This window comes from Macaca thibetana, chromosome 3 (genome assembly GCF_024542745.1).
Source record: "Macaca thibetana thibetana isolate TM-01 chromosome 3, ASM2454274v1, whole genome shotgun sequence".
NCBI lineage: Eukaryota > Metazoa > Chordata > Mammalia > Primates > Cercopithecidae > Macaca > Macaca thibetana.
The window spans coordinates 153,332,997-153,354,365 of record NC_065580.1 but is presented as its reverse complement, the minus strand read 5'-3'; the positions used below and the strand labels follow the sequence as shown (position 1 = coordinate 153,354,365).

General features: G+C 57.4%; 1 protein-coding gene and 1 pseudogene across 2 annotated transcripts in view; both read left to right on the top strand.

The window, feature by feature from the left end:
• Nucleotides 1-8,434, top strand: part of PDXK (pyridoxal kinase) — a 43,420-nt gene extending 34,986 nt beyond the window's left edge. The window contains exons 6-11 of the mRNA XM_050784468.1: nucleotides 274-359; nucleotides 2,383-2,428; nucleotides 4,353-4,464; nucleotides 5,456-5,592; nucleotides 7,876-7,942; nucleotides 8,127-8,434. Of these exons, the coding sequence (XP_050640425.1) occupies nucleotides 274-359; nucleotides 2,383-2,428; nucleotides 4,353-4,464; nucleotides 5,456-5,592; nucleotides 7,876-7,942; nucleotides 8,127-8,239 (561 nt within the window). The 3' untranslated portion in view covers nucleotides 8,240-8,434. The remainder of the gene's footprint in view (nucleotides 1-273; nucleotides 360-2,382; nucleotides 2,429-4,352; nucleotides 4,465-5,455; nucleotides 5,593-7,875; nucleotides 7,943-8,126) is intronic.
• Nucleotides 8,435-11,175: 2,741 nt separating this feature from the next.
• On the top strand, nucleotides 11,176-15,166 carry LOC126950669 (uncharacterized; annotated as a pseudogene). The gene is made up of 2 exons (XR_007724241.1): nucleotides 11,176-13,988; nucleotides 14,305-15,166. The product of XR_007724241.1 is annotated as an uncharacterized LOC126950669 (transcript).
• The last annotated feature ends 6,203 nt before the right edge of the window (nucleotides 15,167-21,369 follow it).

The following is a 21,369-nucleotide window of genomic DNA, read 5'->3' as shown; positions in this document are numbered from 1 at the left end:
TCCTCCTCCCAGACCCTCTGCGGGGACCCACTGTGCGGCCTGAGTCCTCCCTCGGCCCCTTGGAGCACTTAGGGTTCCCCGCGCTAGTGTGCCTCAGCCACGTGCTGCCCCTGTGGTGGGAACAGCTTGTCTCTACAGTCAGTTGGCCTGGCCCCTGAGCCTGGACTTCAGGGGGCTTTTTAGGGAGCACTCTGTGGTGGGCTTCCCTCAGCGCCCCCGTCATGCTTCCCTCCCAGTGACTCAGCGTCTCCCCCTGTCTCGTTTGTTCGCCAGTATGTCCCGGAGGACCTCCTTCCCGTCTACAAAGAAAAGGTGGTGCCGGTTGCAGACATTATCACGCCCAACCAGTTTGAGGCCGAGTAAGTCATTTTATTTTATTTTTTATTTTACTTCATTTTTCAAGACGGATCTCACTCTTGTCGCCCAAGCAGGAGTGCAGTGGCACAATCTCAGCTCACTGCAACCGCTGTCTCCAGGGTTCAGGCGATTCTCCTGCCTCAGCCTCCCAAGTAGCTGGATACAGGCATGAGCCACCACGCCCGGCTAATTTTTGTATTTTTAGTAGAGATGGGGTTTCATCATGTTGGCCAGGCTGGTCTTGAACTCCTAACTTCAGGTGATCCACCCACCTCAGCCTTCCAAAGTGCTGAGATTGCAGGCGTGAACCAGGGTGCCCAGCAGAGTAAGTCATTTTAAATGGCAAATGCTACCAGTCTTTCCCCAGGGAGAGCTGCAGAGAACGTGCCAGAAGGGTCTCCATTCTGCCCTCGGGCTGCCTGTTCTGCTTACAAAGGGGTCCTCAGGAAGGTCCTGCCGCGGGGCGAGTGCCCCTTGATACTAGAGCAGGATGTGGTGGGGGTGCCTGGGTTGGAGAAGTCCCTGCCTGCCGGGTCCCAGGCTCACACCTTCCCTTTGGTGGCGGCAGCCATGGGCGATGGGGAAAGTTCTCCTGCCCCTGTGCCTTCCTGAGTGGCAGGGCCCCTGGGACAGGAAGGGGAGGGGTGACTTGGGGAGCTGTGGGCTTGCCTGGGCCACCACGGCGGAGGGAGGGTGGGGGCAGCACAGGCGGCCAGGTCACCTGCCACCCTGTGAGGGGAAGAGGAGTGTGTTGGGTCTGCCTGTCTGATACTGAGTTTGAAAAGGTCTTTCTCTGGGTGCATGGCCCCCCAGCTGAAGAATCAGACGCCAAGGGGAAGCCGCCAGCCCCCCAGTGCCATTAAGAGTGGAGCTGTAGGCCGGGCGTGGTGGCTCAAGCCTGTAGTCCCAGCACTTTGGGAGGCCGAGACGGGCGGATCACGAGGTCAGGAGATCGAGACCATCCTGGCTAACACGGTGAAACCCCGTCTCTACTAAAAAATACAAAAAAACTAGCCGGGCGAGGTGGCGGGCGCCTGTAGTCCCAGCTACTCGGGAGGCTGAGGCAGGAGAATGGTGTGAACCCGGGAGGCGGAGCTTGCAGTGAGCCGAGATCTGGCCACTGCACTCCAGCCTGGGTGACAGAGCAAGACTCCGTCTCAAAAAAAAAAAAAAGAGTGGAGCTGCCTGTTGAGGAGGCTGGTGCCTGTCATAGCTTAGCTCTACCTGGCCCTGAGCCACGTTCCGAGTTCCCCATTCACGCAGGGGTGGGGGGCGCCTGGACTCTTGGAGGCCTGGGATTCCTGACCTGGGCCTGTCCAGACTCGGCGGTGGCATCTCACTCGAGGCCCCTGAGCCATGGGCAGCCCCTGCGTGCATTAATCGTTAGCAGCAGCTGGGCGCGGTGGCTCAAGCCTGTAATCCCAGCACTTTGGGAGGCCGAGACGGGCGGATCACGAGGTCAGGAGATTGAGACCATCCTGGCTAACACGGTGAAACCCCGTCTCTACTAAAAAAAAATACAAGAAAATTAGCCGGGCGAGGTGGCGGGCGCCTGTAGTCCCAGCTACTCGGGAGGCTGAGGCAGGAGAATGGCATGAACCGGGGGGGCGGAGCTTGCAGTGAGCCGAGATCGCGCCACTGCACTCCAGCCTGGGGCACAGAGCAAGACTCTGTCTCAAAAAAAAAAAAAAAAAATCGTTAGCGGCTCTATGACTTTGTACGGACGTCAGTCACCCATGCTGAGACCCTGCGCTATGGCATGGCCTTAAGTGGGGGCCGCGGCTGCTGTCCATCACCTTGGTTATGTATAAACAGCAACCATGATTGGGCCTTGCCTGACTCCTGTCATATGAGTGTCCCCTTTAGAAGCAAACCGCACATGTTGCAGAGGCCCCGGCCCATGGTGGCCAGTGGATGAAGAGTAGCTGCCTGTGGGGATGAGGCTTTCCAGAGCCGCTGTAGTTTGGGGAATGTCAACACACAACCTGGAGAAGAGAGGCTCACCTGCCCCCGCCTGTCTTCCAGGTTACTGAGTGGCCGGAAGATCCACAGCCAGGAGGAAGCCTTGGCGGTAAGGAGGCCCTCTGGGGCCTGTGCGGGGCAGATGTGCCACTCAACGGTGGGAATGGGAGACGGGCTGCCTGAGTGGCACCATTGCGTCATTTGTCCCCAGCAGTGACTGAACCGTCTGTACCAGTCATGGGCCTCCAGAGACCAGCAGATATGTGCGCGTGTGTGCATGTGTGCATGTGCGTGTGTGTGCGTGTGCGTGCATGTGTGTGCACGTGTGCGTGCGAGCGTGTGTATGTGTGCGCGCATGTGTGTGCATGTATGGGTGTGTGCGTGTGTGCGCATATGTGCCTGTGTGTGTGAAGAGATGTTGCAAGGCGGTGGCTTGAGCTGTTTGGAGGCTCCTGGGCATGTTTGGAATTTGCAGGGCAGGCTGGAGGCTCGACACAGGAGCAGATGCAGCCGCCCAAGGGGCAGTTTCTTCAAAGTCCTTTTTCTCTGGGACTTGGGGCCATGGGTGTCATGCTAGCATTGAGCCTTGGTTGAGTCATCTTAGTCTGTTGGGGCTGCTGTGACAAAATGCCTGAGACTGGATGATTTATGAAAAATGGAACTTTTGGCCGGATGCAGTGGCTCAACACCTGTAATCCCAGCACTTTGGGAGACTGAGGCGGGCAAATCACCTGAGGTCAGGAGTTGGAGACCAGCCTGGCCAACATGGTAAAACCCCACCTCTACTAAAAATACAAAAATTAGCCGGGCGTGGTGGTGCACACCTATAATCCCGGCTACTTGGGAGGCTGAGGCTGGAGAATCGCTGGAAACCAGGAGGTGGAGGTTGCAGTGAGTTGAGATTGGAGATCGCACCACCGCACTCCAGCCTGGGCGACAGAGTGAGTGAGACTCCGTCTCAAAAAAAACGAAACAAACAAACAAACAAAACAGAACTTTTTTGCCCACAGTTCTGGAGGCTGGGAAGTCTAAGGCCACGGCGCCGGCAGGCTCAGGGTCTGGCGGGAGCTGCTTTGCCGCCCCGACTGCGCCTTGTTGCTGCATCCTCATGTGTGGATGGCAGGGGGCTCGAGGACCCCATGCTGCTTCCTCCAGCCCTCTCATCAGGCACAGAGAAAGGGGAGCCCTTGTGACTTAATCACGCCCCAGAGGACCCCCTCGGAATACTGCCACATGGGTGCGATGTTTCAACATGCATTTTAGAGCGGACGCTGTCCGACTGCAGCAGGAGTCTACGTGCTTGGGGCTGCGTTCCCAAGCAGCCTGACCCTACCCTGAGTTTTGTCTTCACAGCCCAGGGGCCTGGTCCTGGCAATGGGCCCCTGCAGCGGCCACTCCTCCCACTCGGGGGCCTTTCGCTGACCTGGTCCTGGGCCCTGGGGCTGCAGAGTCAGCTGGCCCTGGGGCAGGGTCCAGATTCTGCTATGGTCGTGTGCTGGGTGGCAATGCAGCACGTGTGTGTGTGTGTGTGCATGGACGTGTGTGTGTACAGCACGTGTGTGTGCATGAATGTGTGTGTGCGCGTGCGCACGTGCGTGTGTGTGAAGCACGTGTGTGTGCACGCGTGCTGCCTGCTCTGAGGCAGCCGTGCAGTGGAGACAGTTTCCACAAGAGTTACAGAAAAACCAACGCACAGAGGGGTCAGCTCCTCCCCCCTGCAGGACAGGCACGCGTCTGTCCACTTACCTGTCCAGCCCCCAAGGGGGAGGCCCTCACCAGTCACCTGCGTGGACCCACAGTTTGGGCTGACAGTTTGGGGAGGATGGTGGCTGACCAGGTGGCTGTCTCCCCTCTGGGAGTGGCACTATTGAGAATGGGCTCTGGGGGAGTGGGGTGTGACGGGCCCCAGGGGAGTGGGGTATGAGGGGCCCCAGAGGAGTGGCGTGTGGTGGGCCCCAGAGGAGTGGCGTGTGGCGGGCCCTGGGGGAGTGGCGTGTGACTGGCGTGGCTGACGCTCCCCATGCCGCTGCCAGGTGATGGACATGCTGCACTCTATGGGCCCTGACACCGTGGTCATCACCAGCTCCGACCTGCCCTCCCCGCAGGGCAGCGACTACCTGATTGTCCTGGGGAGCCAGAGGAGGAGTAAGTGCCCCCCTTATGCACCGCGGCCTCCTCTGCTCTTCCCAGAGGAAGGCGTCCTTTGGGGCTGCAAGAATGTTTTGGGTTCAGTAGCATGAAAATTATGCCTTACCCAGCACTGGGATGACACCCCCATTTTACAGGCTCTTGGAGGTCGATGGGATTCGCAAGACCGCACGGGTCCTGGTGAATGGCCTGGCTGGAACCCGCTTCCACGGGCCCAGCATCATAGGCCTCCCTCGAAGCTGGGCCGAGTCCCTGAGTTGACTGGGAGGACGCGTCCGCCCAGCTGTGCTGATTCTTTACACAGATACCACCAGGTTGATTTTCTCTGAACAGTGTGAAAATGACACACAAGGCTGGGGCCATGCCCTAAGCTAGTGGCCACGAGTTCACACCCGTGGCCCCGAGAGAACAGTTGTGGCCTCCTCGCCGCTCTCTCTGTTTGGACATGGGAGCCTTGTGGGCACACACATAGGCACAACTGCACATACACACAGGCACGCACACACACATGTGGACATGGATACACGCACACATACATGTGGACACACAGGCACACGCACACATGTGGGCACACACACACGCACATGGACACATGCACACATATACACGGACACATGCATACACGTGGGCACACACACGTACACGCGGGCACACACGTACACGCGGGCACACGCACACACGCGCGGACACACACACACTTGGATGTGTACAGACGTCTCCTAGTTCTTCACGCCGTTGTTACTCTCGGGAGCTGCACAGCGACCCCCGAGACCAGCCTGGTTGTGGCTCTCTGAGGCTGCAGTCTTTCCCTTGCGGTGGTGGTGGGGTCCCCATGCAGGCCCAGAGCCCCTGCAACCTGAGCGGGGCCACCGTGTGCTCTGCCCCATGACCCTCCCTGCCACTGTGCCCGGGAGGACCAGGGATGGGGAGGCTGGCCCTGGCAGAGGAGCGGCAGATCTCAGTGACCTTGCCCATCTTCTCCCCCTAGGGAATCCCGCTGGCTCCATGGTGATGGAACGCATCCGGATGGACATTCGCAAGGTGGACGCTGTCTTTGTGGGCACTGGGGACCTGTTTGCTGCCATGCTCCTGGCGTGGACACACAAGCACCCCAATAACCTCAAGGTCAGCCACACCACCCCTCCCCTCCTCGCCCACTCCCACGGCACCTCGTGGAGAGCAGGGTATGAGAGTCCTACTGGGGGGGTCCCTGCTGAGCTGACAGGGCCTGGCCCTGAGTGCTGGCCCCAGTTGCAGGGCAGGGCAGTAGCTGGGCCGTGGGCTCCGGAGTTGCACCTGTCACCCTCAGATCGCCTCCCATCTCCCCTTATTTGGGACCTAGGGATGATCAGAGTCGGGGGGGGCTCAGGTGAGAGATGCGTCAGAACAGACCCACGGGGGTCCCACCTGAATTCAGATGCCGTCTGCCTGGCGTTGACGCAGGGCTGTGGGGTGCATGGAGCTGTTGTGTCCTGGTGACCTGGGGGCTGCTGCGGAGGAGTGGCACCCGCAGCGTTTCCCACAGTGTGACCACGGCAGTGACCTGAGGGACTGAAAGGCCAGAGCCGCCCATCGGGGACAGTAGGCGGGAGGCTGAGGACAGGGTCCAAGCAGGTGTGGTCAGTAGGCGGGAGGCTGAGGACAGGGTCCAGGCAGGTGTGGACAGTAGGCGGGAGGCTGAGGACAGGGTCCAGGCAGGTGTGGACAGTAGGCGGGAGGCTGAGGACAGGGTCCAGGCAAGTGTGGAGAGCTCTTTCCCAGCATTGTCGGGGTGTCTGCCTGCTTTACAAGTTTGTGGAGATCAGGCGGCTTTGCTTAGACATTGGGCGGAGTGGGTCTGCTGGTCGACTGGCATGGCAGGTTGGGATGTGGGATCTCGTGAGCCTTTCTTGTGTGTCCCGTGGTTAAGCACACAGCTCAGTGGGGACAGAGGAGTTTCGCTGCAACTGTGGCGCTCAGATTCGTGACCTCCTGTGCTGCGTGCAGCAAAGTTGCATTGTGGCCTTGGCGGGTGGTTTTGTCAGCCGAGTCCTCAGACCCTTGGAGTGTGTCTTCCTACAACACTGTCCAGACCCCTGCTGTGCTCTGAGGTGGTCCCCAGCCCCTGGGCTCAGCCCCCTAAACTCCCCTGGGTGCTCCCTGCTGCATCTGCAGTGGGTTTAGGTAGGAGGGAGGGGCCTGCCATCCCTTTGAAATGTGGGGCAGGGTGGGGATGCCATGGGAGTGGCAGGAGGAAGACAGGACGCCTCTGTCACCGTTGGGTGCGCCGGGGAAGGAAGAGTTCAGAGGTCAGGACCTGCAGGTGGCTCTCCCTGTCCTGTCTTTGCCGGGCCCCTCAAGGGGCCATGTGTCCCCCAGGGTGCACCTCCTCCCGAACAAGACAGTTTCAGCTGAGTGTGCTGGTGTGTAAAATGGAAGAGGTGGACTGAGGCCCTTCGCCTCCCATGGGACTAGCCCTCTGCACACCCCGAGCTGGAATGCACAGCCCCCTCATTCTGTCCCTTCTGGCCCCTCAAGGGTAATTAAACAGGGCCATTAAGTAGGCCTGCCGTGTTTAATTGGTGGTGCAGAGCAGTGGAAACGTGCCAGCTGGTGCCCCGAGGAGGCCTCGCTGCTGGGCCACCCAAGGTCACATTCTGGGTTTGGCCAGCCCAGGCTTGTGGAGTCAGGGAGCGAGTTCGCCGTGCTTCCCCAGCACCTTTGATTCTGAGGCATCACCGAGTGATGACTGGCCAGGCTTTCGGCAGGAGCGCTTCCCCCTGCAGACTCGTTATAAGGAGTTAATTCGGCCGGGCGCGGTGGCTCAAGCCTGTAATCCCAGCACTTTGGGAGGCCGAGACGGGCGGATCACGAGTTCAGGAGATCGAGACCATCCTGGCTAACACGGTGAAACCCCGTCTCTACTAAAATACAAAAAAAATTAGCCGGGCGAGGTGGCGGGCGCCTGTAGTCCCAGCTACTCAGGAGGCTGAGGCAGGAGAATGGCGTGAACCCGGGAGACGGGGCTTGCAGTGAGCTGAGATCCGGCCACTGCACTCCAGCCTGGGCAACAGAGCCAGACTCCGTCTCAAAAAAAAAAAAAAAAAAGGAGTTAATTCTGGGCACTCTTACCAAGCTCCTGCTGCCTGCCAGGTTCTATGCAGGTCACGAGGCTGTCCCTTCTGTGAGCCATCTCTTGTCCAGAGCTGGTGACTGGGACCAGGCATCCGCTCAGCCTTCCAGGCTCTCCGTGGTGGACAGTCCGTGGCCTGTCCTCCGGGACTCAGCACGTGTGCTGGCAGAGCTGGCTCCCCGGTGGCTCGGAGAGCAGGACGGCCTTTGTGTTCACTGGAAATCCCCTCCCGGCAGCAATGGGCACGTCGGGTGTCGTGCGTGGGCTGGGGCACAGCAAGTCTCTCCTCCCTGCAGGTGGCCTGTGAGAAGACCGTGTCTGCCTTGCACCACGTTCTGCAGAGGACCATCCAGTGTGCAAAAGGTACGGTGGCCAGGCTGCGTGGGCTGCATGGGCTCCTGGGTCCTGAAGTGGGTGGGAGAGAAGAGCCGGCATGTGCTGGTTTCGAAGGTGTGACCAGTGTCTCCTGCTGGTGTTGCCTTTGAGAGTGGGGGCAGCAGGCAGCAGTGGGAGCCCCTCTGAGACGGGAACTCTGCCTGCCCCGCAGCCCAGGCCGGGGAAGGAGTGAAGCCCAGCCCCATGCAGCTGGAGCTGCGGATGGTGCAGAGCAAAAGGGATATCGAGGACCCGGAGATCGTCGTCCAGGCCACGGTGCTGTGAGGGCCGCGCCACTCACCCGTGACGCGCAGCGCGTTGGTGTCTCCATGTTTGTCCCTGTGAAAACATGTAACGTCTGCCTTAGAGCCATGACCGAAACTTGATATTTTTTTCTTTCATGAGTGTCCGGCATCTGCTGGTCTTCATTGTGAAATGTGCCAGTCGTGCTTTGTGAAAATAACAAAGCGGTCACAGAAATTTGTGATCTGAAAACCCAGCTCTCTTCCCCACAAGGCTCCTGGGCCTCCAGGAAGACAGGCCCCTGTTTGCCAACTCAGAGGCGTTCCATGTGGGAGGGTGAGTGGGTGAGGCCGAGCCTGCTGCGCCTGGAGCCTCGAGTGGGCCCTGGCTGCCGCTACCACACAGGGGCCATGTTGTGCGTGGACTGGGCCTGGGTGGCCTCTGTCTTTGCATCTCTGAGAAGGAGTTGGGTGGTAACTGTTGGGGTCAGAAAGAATTCTGCCAGATATCTTGACTGTCATTCTGATCATAGCCTCTTTGTTCTTGCACTTGAACTTTTGTTTCTTACTTTGCTGCTCATGTAGTCCCTGGGGATTTCAGATCTTAGGCTGTTGTTTCACCGTATGGAAGGGTTGATGTGAGCTTGCTCGAACGCACACAGGGCAGCGACAGGGACTTTCCCAGGCCCCAGCACATTCAAGTCGGTCCGCAGACCTCTCAGGTATCCGCAGGACCTCCTGTAGCCCATGGCCGTCTTCCAGGAATCTGCTGCACGACGTGAGGAAGATGCTAATGCAGTAAGGTCCGTGCTGGGCCGAGAGCAGCTTTGAAGCTCCAGAGAGCCACCCCGTCAGGTTTCTTGTGGAAGCTCCCGTCATCCGTGCTGTAGCAGGCTGAGCACTGCACGTTTGCCACGCGCTGCCCGTGACAGCACATCAAGCCACAGCATTTGTAGACAGGACAGAGGGGTGCCCGCCCCCTGCCCCTGCTGGCACGGCAGTTCCCAGGCCCTTGGGCAGGCTGGGGTGGCAGCAGAGGCCACAGCACCAGCTCTGACAAGTCCTGTCATCCTCTGCTTAGCAGTGACCTCCCTGGCCCCACTTTGCCCAGAGTTTGGGGTCCCTCCAGGTATAGCTATAGGCAGCAGTGCCTATCTCTGGCCTGCCTTGATTTCAACCACACCCTTGTAGCCCCGCACCCCACCTCTGGGTCATGCAGAGGTTTGTGTCTCCAAGGAAGCCACAGCTGGAGAGAAATAGGGAGATGCAGGAAGTGGGGGCCCATGGGGCCCCTAGGAAGCAGACTCTCCAAGGGGTACCCCCACCCCACTACCTTCCCCACAGACGGGCCCCTCCCAAAGCCCACACCCTCCTGTGAGACCATTCCAGTGTCTTCTAGAAAGACTCGCTTGCCAGGAGTGCATTCTTTGTTGAAAAATGCCCTAAGGCAAAAAGATGCAGGTTTATATGGAACCCCCCACCCCCGTCCCCACTCTTCCCCACTCTGTTCGTTCTGAATGTCTTCATGAGTGTGTGTCAGAGCGCCCGGCTCCCTCACCTCAACCAGTGAGTCAGACACAGGTTTCCCAGCCATGTTTCCTGGCTTCGAGGACACGGGTGGCAGGCCCCTTGCTGCCCAGGGCCACTGGTCCCTGCAGGGCGCTGCCTCACCAGCAGGAAGGAGGAAGGCTGTGGCCAGAGCGTGGCGGGGAGGCGGCCTCCCGCTGTGTGAGTGCAAGGGTCCGCCAGAGCCACCTGGGCCTCTGTAGGGCCTTCAGCTGGAAATACCCTCACTGCCAAGTGGAGACCGTGGCGTGTGCCACATTGCCAGCCCCCAGGAAAGCGTTTCTTTTTCTTTTCTTTTTTTTTAAAAACACCAAGAGCACATATAGCACGGGGGAGAGAACCTGAATGCCTCTTCTGTGAGCTGGTGAAAGCCCAGCATGAGAACGCGGTGTCAGGCCCCTTCTGCCCATGCAGTGGGTGTTACGGGCGGTGTGCCCTGGCGAGCAAGCTTTGATTCTTGGTTCTTTGAAGCTCGTTTCAGAGGCTGAGTCCCCACATCAGCTTTAGTTCTTGGACTTCCCTATATTAAGCAAGAATTAGGAGAATGGCTGTCCCCGCAGGCGCCTCCTGTAAATCCTGAGCTCTCTGGCACAATCCGAAACTTCTCTTCTGTTTTCTTTGGCTGTGTCGGCCGAGCCAGGAGAGGCCTGGGCTGTGACTAAGGAGAAAGACATCAGGGGTTTCTGAGAGTAGACGGTGGCTTTGTGGGTGCAGGGCTTTTGTGGAAATTGTCAGCCTCTATGGGAAGTGTCCGGCATCCCCTCCCCAGACTGCCTGCTGTCACCACAGAGCTACTGGAGCCTGCCTTGCCCATGGGCCATTTCCACCCGGGCATGTTCGTCTCTCACGACTTGGGCAGAGGCCCCCGGTGGTCCTGAGTTTCAGTTTCTCGTCCAGGAAGGTAACCATGGGCATTGGCAGTGGGTTTCCATATGGCTTGGATCCAAATTAGAGTTGATCTTTGTTTTCACTTTCCATAGTTAATAACATGCAAAATAATGAAAAGAATTTACTTTAAGGGGAGAGCTGTATTGGTCCAACATTGCCTGCTTATTGTCAGGGTACAGAATTTTAATACTTTCTTAATCCAGTTTTTCTTTTTTTTTTTTTTTTTTTTTTTTTTTTTTTTTTTTTTTTTGAGACGGAGTCTCACGCTGTGGCCCAGGCTGGAGTGCAGTGGCGCGATCTCGGCTCACTGCAAGCTCCGCCTCCCGGGTTCCCGCCATTCTCCTGCCTCAGCCTTCCGAGTAGCTGGGACTACAGGCGCCCGCTACCGCGCCCGGCTAATTTTTTGTATTTTTAGTAGAGACGGGGTTTCACTGTGGTCTCGATCTCCTGACCTTGTGATCCGCCCGCCTCGGCCTCCCAAAGTGCTGGGATTACAGGCTTGAGCCACCGCGCCCGGCCAATCCAGTTTTTCAAACTTCTCCTTGTAGATCATAAGGATGAATTCCACGATAGGATCCTTTTTAAAATCTATTTTAAATTGTTGTCTGGTCCTGCCGAGGTTATTATCTGCATCTGCTATTTTTTCAATACACGTAAACAGGTACAGTGTGATGCTTCGTTTCATGTCCTGTTCTTAAGCTCGTTAGAGCCAGTTTTGAAACGTTTGGTCTTACGTGGACGGAGGCCAGCTTGGCTTAGCCGTGCTGATGAGTAGGTGAGGGACGTCTCCATCTTGAGGTCACCAGGCAAGAGAGTTGCCTGCACCAGGTGGGAGGCCAAGCCCCTGGGGTAACAGTCCCCACCGCCACCCGAGGTAAGAAAATAAAAACGAGGTGGTTGCGCTCAGGCCTCTGTCATGCCTGGTATCAGAGAAGGCAGAGCCCGCAGTAGGGTGCAGGGTGCAAGGCCCTGGGAGGGCGCCGGCCAGGGAAGGTGGTATAGATGGCCCTCAGATTGCTGGGCCCCGAGCAGCTCCCCGCCCTGCCCATCCATCTGCCCTGGCTCCAGCCTCGTTCTCTCTTTAGTTTAACTGTGTGAAAAGAGGAGGTTGAGAGTGTTCTGGTGACTGGAGCTCTTCTCCTTGTCTTTCCTGCCTTCCGATGGGGCCACCTGTGTCGGGGCAGCAGGGTCCATGTTCATGCAGATCGGAGGTGCCCCTACCGTGTGGCCGCACTGTACTGTGCTGCCCGGGTAGCCAGGAATCTCTCCGTCTCTCCCCTGCTGCCCGCCTGGTCTCATGGGCCTCCTTCACACACCGCTCCCTGTGGATTGCCTGCCTGGCCCAGAGCAGGGGAACTGGAGTTTGTGAGTGAGCAGAGCATGTTATGTGCAGACAGGGAAACGAGAACTTTGAACCTGGCTTTCTGAGTCCAGGGGAGAGCTGTGTGGCCCCCGACACCACTCTGCCGCCAGAGGGATGTGCCTGCTGAGCCTTTTCCTTCCACACCGCCTCTGGCTGCCGGGCCAGCGGCTTCCACTGAGACTCCCTGGAGAGCCGTTCCCGTGTCCATCCACCGAGCACTCAGACGGATGCTGATGACCAGGCCGAGGGGGCGCCCAGAAGGACCCCAGGCCCTGGATAGGGTGGCTCTGGGAGGCCAGGTTCACTGCCCGGAAGTCTGTCAGCCCTAAGCCAGGGAAGACTGGAGCTTGGCCTGGTGGGTCTGGGTGGACGCCGCTCCCCCTCCGGACTCCCTGCACAGGGAAGGAGGCCTGAGCCTCTGTGGCCCTGTAGCCGTGGGCAGAGCTGGGCCTGTCCTGTGTTCCTGCCTGGCAGGTGCAGGTGCTGGCCGTCTCAGGCGGAAGGAGGTGGGAATCTTGGATTTTTTTTTTTTTTTTTTTTTTTTTTGAGATGGAGTCTTGCTCTAACACCCAGGCTGAAGTACAATGGTGCGATCTCGGCTCACTGCAACCTCCGCTTCCCGGGTTCAAGTGATTCTCCTGCCCCAGCCTTGCGAGTAGCTGGGATTACAGGCGTACGCCACCACGCTTAACTGATTTTTGTATTTTTAGTAGAGACGGGGTTTCACCATGTTGGCCAAGCTGGTCTCGAACTCCTGACCTCAGGTGATCCACCCAACTCGGCCTCCCAAAGTGCTGGGATTACAGGCGTGAGCCACCGCACCCGGCAGAATCTTGGAATTTTTATAGACAGCACCTCAGTTTCTGACTCCAGCTGCATACTTCCTGCCTCTACCAGCAGGGGTTGCCACCAGGCCAGAGCCAGGGCCGGGTCCCTGCGTCCATCCCCCCGGTAGGATGGACATGAGCCATCCTTCTAGGGGACTTTTTCCAGTGTGCGACTCCTCTCTGTTAGGTGGGAGGAGCCGGTGTGTGTGGCCTGTGCCATGCTCAGCAATGCGTGGCTGGGCTCTGTGTGTGTCCCCTGTTCCTGCAGGGCCCAGCAGGCATCGTAGCATGGCAGCTGTGTCCAAGCCACTGCCCGGGCATCCCACGACCCGCCAGGGTGCACGGTCACTCCCGCTGGGGGCTTTCTGTCGCATGTGTGTCTCCTGTCGACTCTGCACTTCGTTCTCAGAGCAGAATGTTTCCTGTTCTCAGTGCGTGAAGACACTGGTTTTCGATCTGCGTCTAAAACCACTTTCCTGCCTTTCATTGTAACACAGTGTGTTCATTTGTTTAAAACAGAGTTTAATTAGTAATTTAGATCTGACTGGTCAATATGTTAAAACTTTATATTAATAAAAAGTTCTTCCTGGAATTTTTCTTTCAATTCTGGCAGAATAAACAGGTGTTTTTAAGTTTTCCCACCGTCTGAGCCAAGCAGGACCCTGTCCCCGTGCAAGAGATGTCCCATCCATCCCTGACCCCCTGCCTGGGACAAGCCTTGTTGGGGGCCCCCAGCTTCAGGGCTGTGGTGGGAACAGCACCCGCAAATGCCAGCCTCTCCTTTCTTCCCATCCACCAGTTCACTACAAGGCCATTTCTGGTCTTTATGCAACAGGAAGCCCATTTCTGGTGGGATGTGCCTTCCAGTGCCACAGGGCCACTGACCCCACGCATCTCTGTCCTGTCCATCAGTGCTGGGATGGACAGCAAGGGCGAGCCCAGTGTCTGGCAGATAGGTGGGTGGGAACGGAGAGGGGAGAATGCCATCCTAAGCCTGTGTTTGGGGAGCCCCCACACGGCCTGGGTACTGCCTGGGAAACCTGTCCTAAGTAAAACATGGGCCTCGCCTCGCCCACCGGCCTGCGAAGCCAGCGTCTCCGTGAAGGTGGATGAAAGCACCTTTGTCCTCATTTTGAGCTGCAAGCTGGGTCAGCGGCTTCTGAAGCCCTCAAGTGACTTTCTTTTTTTTTTCTTTTTTGAGATGGAGTCTCGCTCTGTCGCCCAGGCTGGAGTGCAGTGGCGCAATCTTGGCTCCCTGCAAGCTCTGCCTCCCGGGTTCACACCATTCTCCTGCCTCAGCCTCCCGAGTAGCTGGGACTACAGGCGCCCGTCACCACACCCGGCTAATTTTTTGTGTTTTTAATAGAGATGGGGTTTCACCGTGTTAGCCAGGATGGTCTGGATCTCCTGACCTCGTGATCCGCCCATCTCGGCTTCCCAAAGTGTTGGGATTACAGGCGTGAGCCACCGCGCCCGGCTGCCCTCAAGTGACTCTCTAACCCAAGACCCAGCCCCTAGCAGGAGGAAGGTGGGTGCAGGGCTGGTGGGACAAAAAGAGGCCTCAGCAGGCCTGACAGACCCTTCCAGTGCGTCCCAAAGTGTGTCAAGCAGCTAGGAGGACCCGTGTCAAGCTCAAGCCATCGTAGGTCCCCATGAGGTATCTGAAGCCCCTTCTTGGTGACGGGAGGCGGAGGTGCTGACATTCTGGGGAATGGACCTGAGTCCTCGGCTGGCTCCGCGCAGGCCCCTGAAGGGGGTGAGGTGTGTGGTGACCTTCTGGATGCCTGTAACTTCATGGCTGCATCATTCCTGATTCAGAACTTTAGCCGGAGCTTCATCTAGTGATTGCAGAACCGGACCAACGGGAGGACTGCGGCGTGGCCTGGCCCCTCCCTGGAATGGAGCTCAGCTCTTCGGAGGTGTCAGCACCTGTCGCCTCCGTGGTCCCCCTGCCGAGGGAGTGCGGCCCCCGCGAGGTTCGGGGTGACTTTGTTTGCCGGAGTGGCCGGCCCTGCGTGTGTCCTGCGGATGTTTGTGAGCCTTGATTCCCACAGCACTGTGTAGGCTGCGTCTGTTTCGTGCTGGTCGTGTTGAGGCGTGATGGTTTCCCCCCCATCCCAGGAGCTCCCTACCTGTGATTGGCTGAACACCCAGTACCCCGCCAGCCACGCTAGGGGTTGCTGCTGGAAATGGGGGCAGCTGACTCCCTAGAAACCTCCCTGTTGGAGGAAAGAGCATGCCTTGCCCCTGGCTGCCGAGCCCAGGCCCCCTCTCGTCCTGTGCTCTGTTCTCTGCCTGGGGGGGCTAGCCTGGGTGTCCCGGCATGGGCTTCCTGCAGGACTTCCCAGGTCAGAGCCCTCGGGGATAGGAGGCAGGGGCTCCCTTGCCTGCCCTCCCTGCGCGATTCTGAGGTCCAGCTCCGGGTGTTGGCCAAGGGCGTCTGCTCCTCCTGGGTTCCACCTGGCTCCTTCACACCTGGGTGGTGACATTGCAGGGCCTCTGGCTTGGCCGATCTCGTGTTCCCCTGACTCATGTGCACCTGTGCAATAAACCCGCAAACTAATATCCAGCAATGCCAGGCTGGTTGCTGTGTCCCAAGAACAAGGAGAAGGCGGAACCGGGGGCTGCAGAACCAGCCCCTCTCCACGAGGCTCCCCTCTGGACGCCCCTCCCTGTGGAGGACACCAGGAGCCACAGACCCCAGACCACAGAGCATGCAGGGGAGGGCACAGGGCGGCTGGGGCAGGGTGTCTGCTGCCTCGTTTACGGGATTTGCTCCTTGTCTGGCACACTGCTGCCTGCACTGCTCCCGTCCCCTGTGGTGGCTACTCTGGGCCTACAGGCCTAATCCTGCTTGGCATGAAAGTGTCCTAAGGCTACTGTGACAAATTTCCACAAGCTGAATGGCTTAAAGGAACACATTTGTTCTCTTACAGTTGCAGAGGCCAGAAGAGTCTAAAAGCAGTCAGCAGGGCTGGTTCCTCCTGGGGGCTTGGAGGGGCTGAATCCTTTTCCTGCCTTTTCTAGTGTCTGGAGGGCGCCTGCATCCCCTTACTCACGGCCCCTTCCATCAACAAAGCCAGTAGTGCCACATCTTTCCACCTCTCCCTTACTCTGACCTCCTCCCTTTCTCTTAGAAGGACCCTGTGTGATGTTGGACCCACCTAGATAATTTAGGGTCATCTCTCATTTCAAGATCCTTAATGTAATCCCACCTTTGAGTACCTTTTGCCAGATAAGGTCACAAATTCACACGGTCTGAGGATGAAGATGTGGACCTCTTTGAGGGCCATGATGCAGCCCACCACGTCTAGCATGGAGTGTGTTCTGCTGCGGGGGATGCCTATGCAGACCTATCCCAAAGTCCAAAGAGGCAGAGAGGCCAAAGAAAGCTGCCCTTGGCCGGGCGCAGTGGCTCACCCCTGTAATCCCAGCACTTTGGGAGGCTGAGGCGGGCGGATCATGAGGTCAAGAGTTCAAGACCAGCCTGGCCAACATGGTGAAAACCCATCTCTACTAAAAATACAAAAATTGGCCGGGCGCGGTGGCTCAAGCCTGTAATCCCAGCACTTTGGGAGGCCGAGATGGGCGGATCACGAGGTCAGGAGATCGAGACCATCCTGACTAATGTGGTGAAACCCCGTCTCTACCAAAAAAACACAAAAAACTAGCCGGGCGAGGTGGAGGGCGCCTGTAGTCCCAGCTACTCCGGAGGCCGAGGCAGGAGAATGGCGTGAACCCGGGAGGCGGAGCTTGCAGTGAGCTGCACTCCATTGCACTCCAGCCTGGGCGACAGAGAGAGACTCCGTCTCAAAAAAAATAAATAAAAATACAAAAATTAGCTGGGCGTGGTGGCAGGTGCCTGTAATCCCAGCTATTCGGGAGGCTGCGGCAGGAGAATCACTTGAGCCCGGGAGGCGGAGGTTGCAGTGAGCCGAGATCGCACCACTGCACTCCAGTCTGGGAGACAGAGCAAAGTCTCCATCTCAAAAAAAAAAAAGAAGAAGAAGAAGAAGCTGCCCAATCCGGTTTCTCAGAAAGACAGTTTATCAGCAAGAAACATGTAATAGGGACTTAGGAACAGAAGCCACGTCTGTGTCTGGGGCCCACGCGTCACCGCCAAGCCCAGGGCTTATGTACCTCAGGGGAGTGGTGTGGTCTGTGTGGTTCGGCAGGGATGTGCTGGACAATTGAAGCAGATAAGCATCCCAGTCATTTGCTCTAAGGGCAGGATTTAGGGTAAGTACCTGCTCTTACACAAGGAACAATAGATGAGCTGAAAATCTTAGAGGCCTTCCTGGAACTGGGGTTCATCAGATGCCAACACGGCGGGTTAGCCTCCAAGCTGGAGCGTGTCCAGGGGTGGGGCACCTGCTGGCTCAGTCACCTCCTGCCCCAAGGGTCTGAGCCAAATATCCAGCAGGCAACATGCTTGGCCCTGAAGCCTCAGCCCCTGTGAGGACTGCAGCTGGGGCTGCTTTCCCCAGTGGGTGGGAAAGGCCAGCCCCAAGTCCAGGACCTGCCCTTGAGGCCACGCTGGCTTAGGGCTTCAAATCTGGGTTCCTAGGATAGAGGGGCTGTGCTCCAGTGGCGTGGGGGTGAGGATGGCAGAGGGAGGGGAGCCGGGAAGTAAGAGAAGGGACCCAATGGGCCGTTAGGCTCGTGGGGCTTCTCGGGACACCACTGGCAGAGCGTGGCTGTTGACACCTCCCTGGGGCTGGGGGTCCTCCTCTGGTGCCAGTAAACACCTGTCTCACACTCGCTGGGAGGGACCCACCTTCAGGGTTTGCTGCCTCCCCTGTTCTCCACCCTGGTAGGACCTTTCCAAGACACTTGTGGGGATCAGGCCGGGCCTGGCCAGCGTCAGGTAGTCTGCACTTTCTGGAGGCCTCTGGTATTACAGACACCTCACCCCAGCTGGACTTCCGCCTAAATTACTGCATTGAGGAGATACCCCCACAACATGCGGACTCAGGCTGTCCCTGAAAGAGCCTTCACCTCCACGAGGCCAGCCTGGACCCCTGCACACTGCCCTGCTCATGCCCCCATCCGTGCCAGCTCCCACCAAGCCCATGCCCCTGCCAGAGAGTCCGGAGAGGGGAGACAGACTTTTCTTTCTTTCTTTTTTTTTTTGAGACGGAGTCTCGCTGTCGCCCAGGCTGGAGCGCAGTGGCCAGATCTCAGCTCACTGCAAGCTCCGCCTCCCGGGTTCACGCCATTCTCCTGCCTCAGCCTCCCGAGTCGCTGGGACTACAGGCACCCGCCCCCTTGCCCAGCTACTTTTTTGTATTTTTTAGTAGAGACGGGGTTTCACCGTGTTAGCCAGGATGGTCTCGATCTCCTGACCTCGTGATCCGCCCGTCTCGGCCTCCCAAAGTGCTGGGATTACAGGCTTGAGCCACCGTGCCCGGCCAGACTTATCTTTCTTTACTTCTTTTTTTTTTTTTTTTTTTTAGACAGGGTCTCACTCTGTTGCCCAGGTTGGAGTGCAGTGGTGTGATCTCAGCTCACAGCAACTTCTGTTCAATCAGTTGGCCTCAAGCAATCCTCCCACCTCAAGCTCCCGAGTAATTGTGACCACAGGCGCACCACCACGTCCAGCTAATTAAACAATTTTTTTGTAGAGATGAGGTCTTGCCATGTTACCCAGGCTGGTCGCAAACTCCTGGGCTCAAGTGATCCTCCTCAGCCTCGCAAAGTGCTGAAATTACAGGCGTGAGCCACCACACCTGGCTTTTATTTCTGTTTTTACTGGTAACAGCTTTATTGAGATAACAGTTCATTCCACATGAGTCAGCCATTCAAAGTGTACAATTCAGGCTGTGATTATAAAGGCTTCACTGTTGAGGACACTAAGCCTGGATGGGTGTCCCCCACCAAGTTCAATGATGTCCTGCAAAAACGTCCACCCTAGGCCTGGACGGGTGTCCCCCCAAATTCATTGATGTCCTGCAAAAACTCACGTCCACCCTGCACTTCAGAATGTGACTTTATTAGGCCAGGTGCGGTGGCTCATGCCTGTAATCCCAGGACTTTGGGAGGCCAAGATGGGTGGATTGCTTGAGTTCAGGAGTTCGAGACCAGCCTGGGCAACATGGTGAAACCCTGTCTACACTGAAAATACAAAAAAGTTGGCCGGGCGCGGTGGTTCAAGCCTGTAATCCCAGCACTTTGGGAGGCCGAGGCGGGTGGATCACGAGGTCAGGAGATCGAGACTATCCTGGCTAACATGGTGAAACCCCGTCTCTACTAAAAATACAAAAAACTAGCCGGGCGTGGTGGCGGGCGCCTGTAGTCTCAGCTACTTGGGAGGCTGAGGCGGGAGAATGGCGTGAACCCGGGAGGCGGAGCTTGCAGTGAGCCGAGATCACGCCACTGCACTCCAGCCTGGGAGACACAGCGAGACTCCGTCTCAAAAAAAAAAAAAAAAAGAAAATACAAAAAAGTAGCCAGGCATGAGGCCAGGCGTGGAGGCTTACACCTGTAATCCCAGCACTTTGGGAGGCTGAGGCGGGTGGATCATCTGAGGTCGGGAGTTCGAGACCAGTCTGACCAACATGGAGAAACCCCATCTCTACTAAAAATACAAAAAATTAGCCTGGTGTAGTGGCACATGCCTGTAATCCCAGCTACTAGGGAGGCTGAGGCAGGAGAATCACTTGAACCTGTGAGGCGAAGGTTGCAGTGAGCCGAGATCGTGCCATTGTACTGCAGCCCGGGCAACAAAAGCGAAAATTCCATTTCAAAAAAAAAGTAGCCAGGCATGGTGGCACGTGCCTGTAGTCCTAGCTACTCAGGAGGCTGAGGTAGGAGGTTCACTTGAGCCTGGGTGGGGATGGGGGGCGGAGGCTGCAGTGAGCCAAGATTGTACTCCTGCACTCCAGCCTGGGTGACAGAGTGAGACCCCATCTCAATTAAAAAAAAAAAAAAGAATATGACTTTGTTTGGAAATGAGGTCTTCATAGATGTCATTAGTTACATAAAATGCAGTTGCCCCAGGTGAGGACCCTAAATCCAGGGCCTGGTGTACTTGTAAGAAGATGGCCTTGCAAGGCCGTGTGACCCCGAGGTCAATCGATCGCGGTGAAGCTGCTCCAGGCAGAGGACTGCTGACACCCTGGAAACCAAGACAACAGCTGCTTCAGAGCAAGGGTCCGAGGAGCCAGCGCGGTGGCTCGCGTCTGTAATCCCGGCACTTTGGGAGGCCGACACAGGCGGATCACGTGAGGCCAGGAGTTCAAAACCAGCCTGGCCAACATAGTGAAAACCTGTCTCTACTAAAAGTACAAAATGTAGTTGGACATGGTGGTGCACGCCTATAATTCTAGCTGCTTGGGATACTGAGGCAGGAGAATTGCTTGAACCCCGGAGGCAGAGGTTACAGTGAGCCGAGATCGTGCCACTGCACTCCAGCCCGGGCAACAGAGCAAGACTGTCTCCAAAAAAAAAAAAAAACCCACAAAATGAGGGTCTTTGTAGGGGAGTGTGGCCACTGAGAGCAGTCCAGGGAGCACCTGGAGAGGCAGCCTGGGACTCTGAGTCCCAGACTGCCTCAAAACAAAAGAATGGTTTGGGTTCAATAACATGAAAATTATGCCTTATCCAGCAAGTGGTGAATTTCCTGAGCTCCTGTGACCCCCACAAGGAAGAGAGGACTGAACAGGCTCGGGAAAGGTTTCTGTGAAAGGGGAGGGCCTGGGGGTGCGAGCAGGCTCACGCCTTGGGTGCCCTGGGCATGCTTGGGTGTCAGTAGCCAAGCCAGCAACACCAGGATGATGCCCCCATTTTACAGGCTCTTGGGGGTCGGATGGGATTCCCAAGACTGCACAGGTCTTGATGAATGGCCTGGCTGGAACCCGCTTTCCACGGACCCAGCATCATAGGCCTCCCTCGGAGCCGGGCCGAGTCCCTGAGTTCACTGGGAGGACCAGTCTGCCCGGCTGTGCTGTTTACACAGACACCACCTGGTTGGTTTTCCCTGAACAGTGTGAAAGTGACGCAGAAGGCTGGGGCCACACGCTAAGCTAGTGGCTGTGAGTTCACACCAACGGTCCCCAGAGAGCAGTTGTGTGTGCGGCCTCCTTACTGCCCTCTCTGTGTCTGTACATGGGAGCCTTGCGGGCACACACATGCACACACATGCATACATGCAGGCACACACACATGCAGATGCACACACAGACGCGCACACACATGCAGATGCACGCACGCACAGGTGAACGCACACATATACATGCGGACGCACATGCACACGTGGACGCACGGGCACACACACACGAATACACACTACGCAGACACACAGGCACACATGCGTGGACATGCACACACACACGCACAGATGTGTCCAGACATCTAGTTCTTCACGCCCTTGTTACTCTCAGGAGCAGCACAGCGACCCCGAGGCCGGCCTGACTGTGGCCTCTGAGGGTCCAGTCTTCACTTTCCCCTGTGGAGGGGATGGGGCCCCCATGCACGCTCTGTGCCCCAGTGTTCTGAGGCCACCCTGAGCTCTGCCCCTGTGACCTTCCC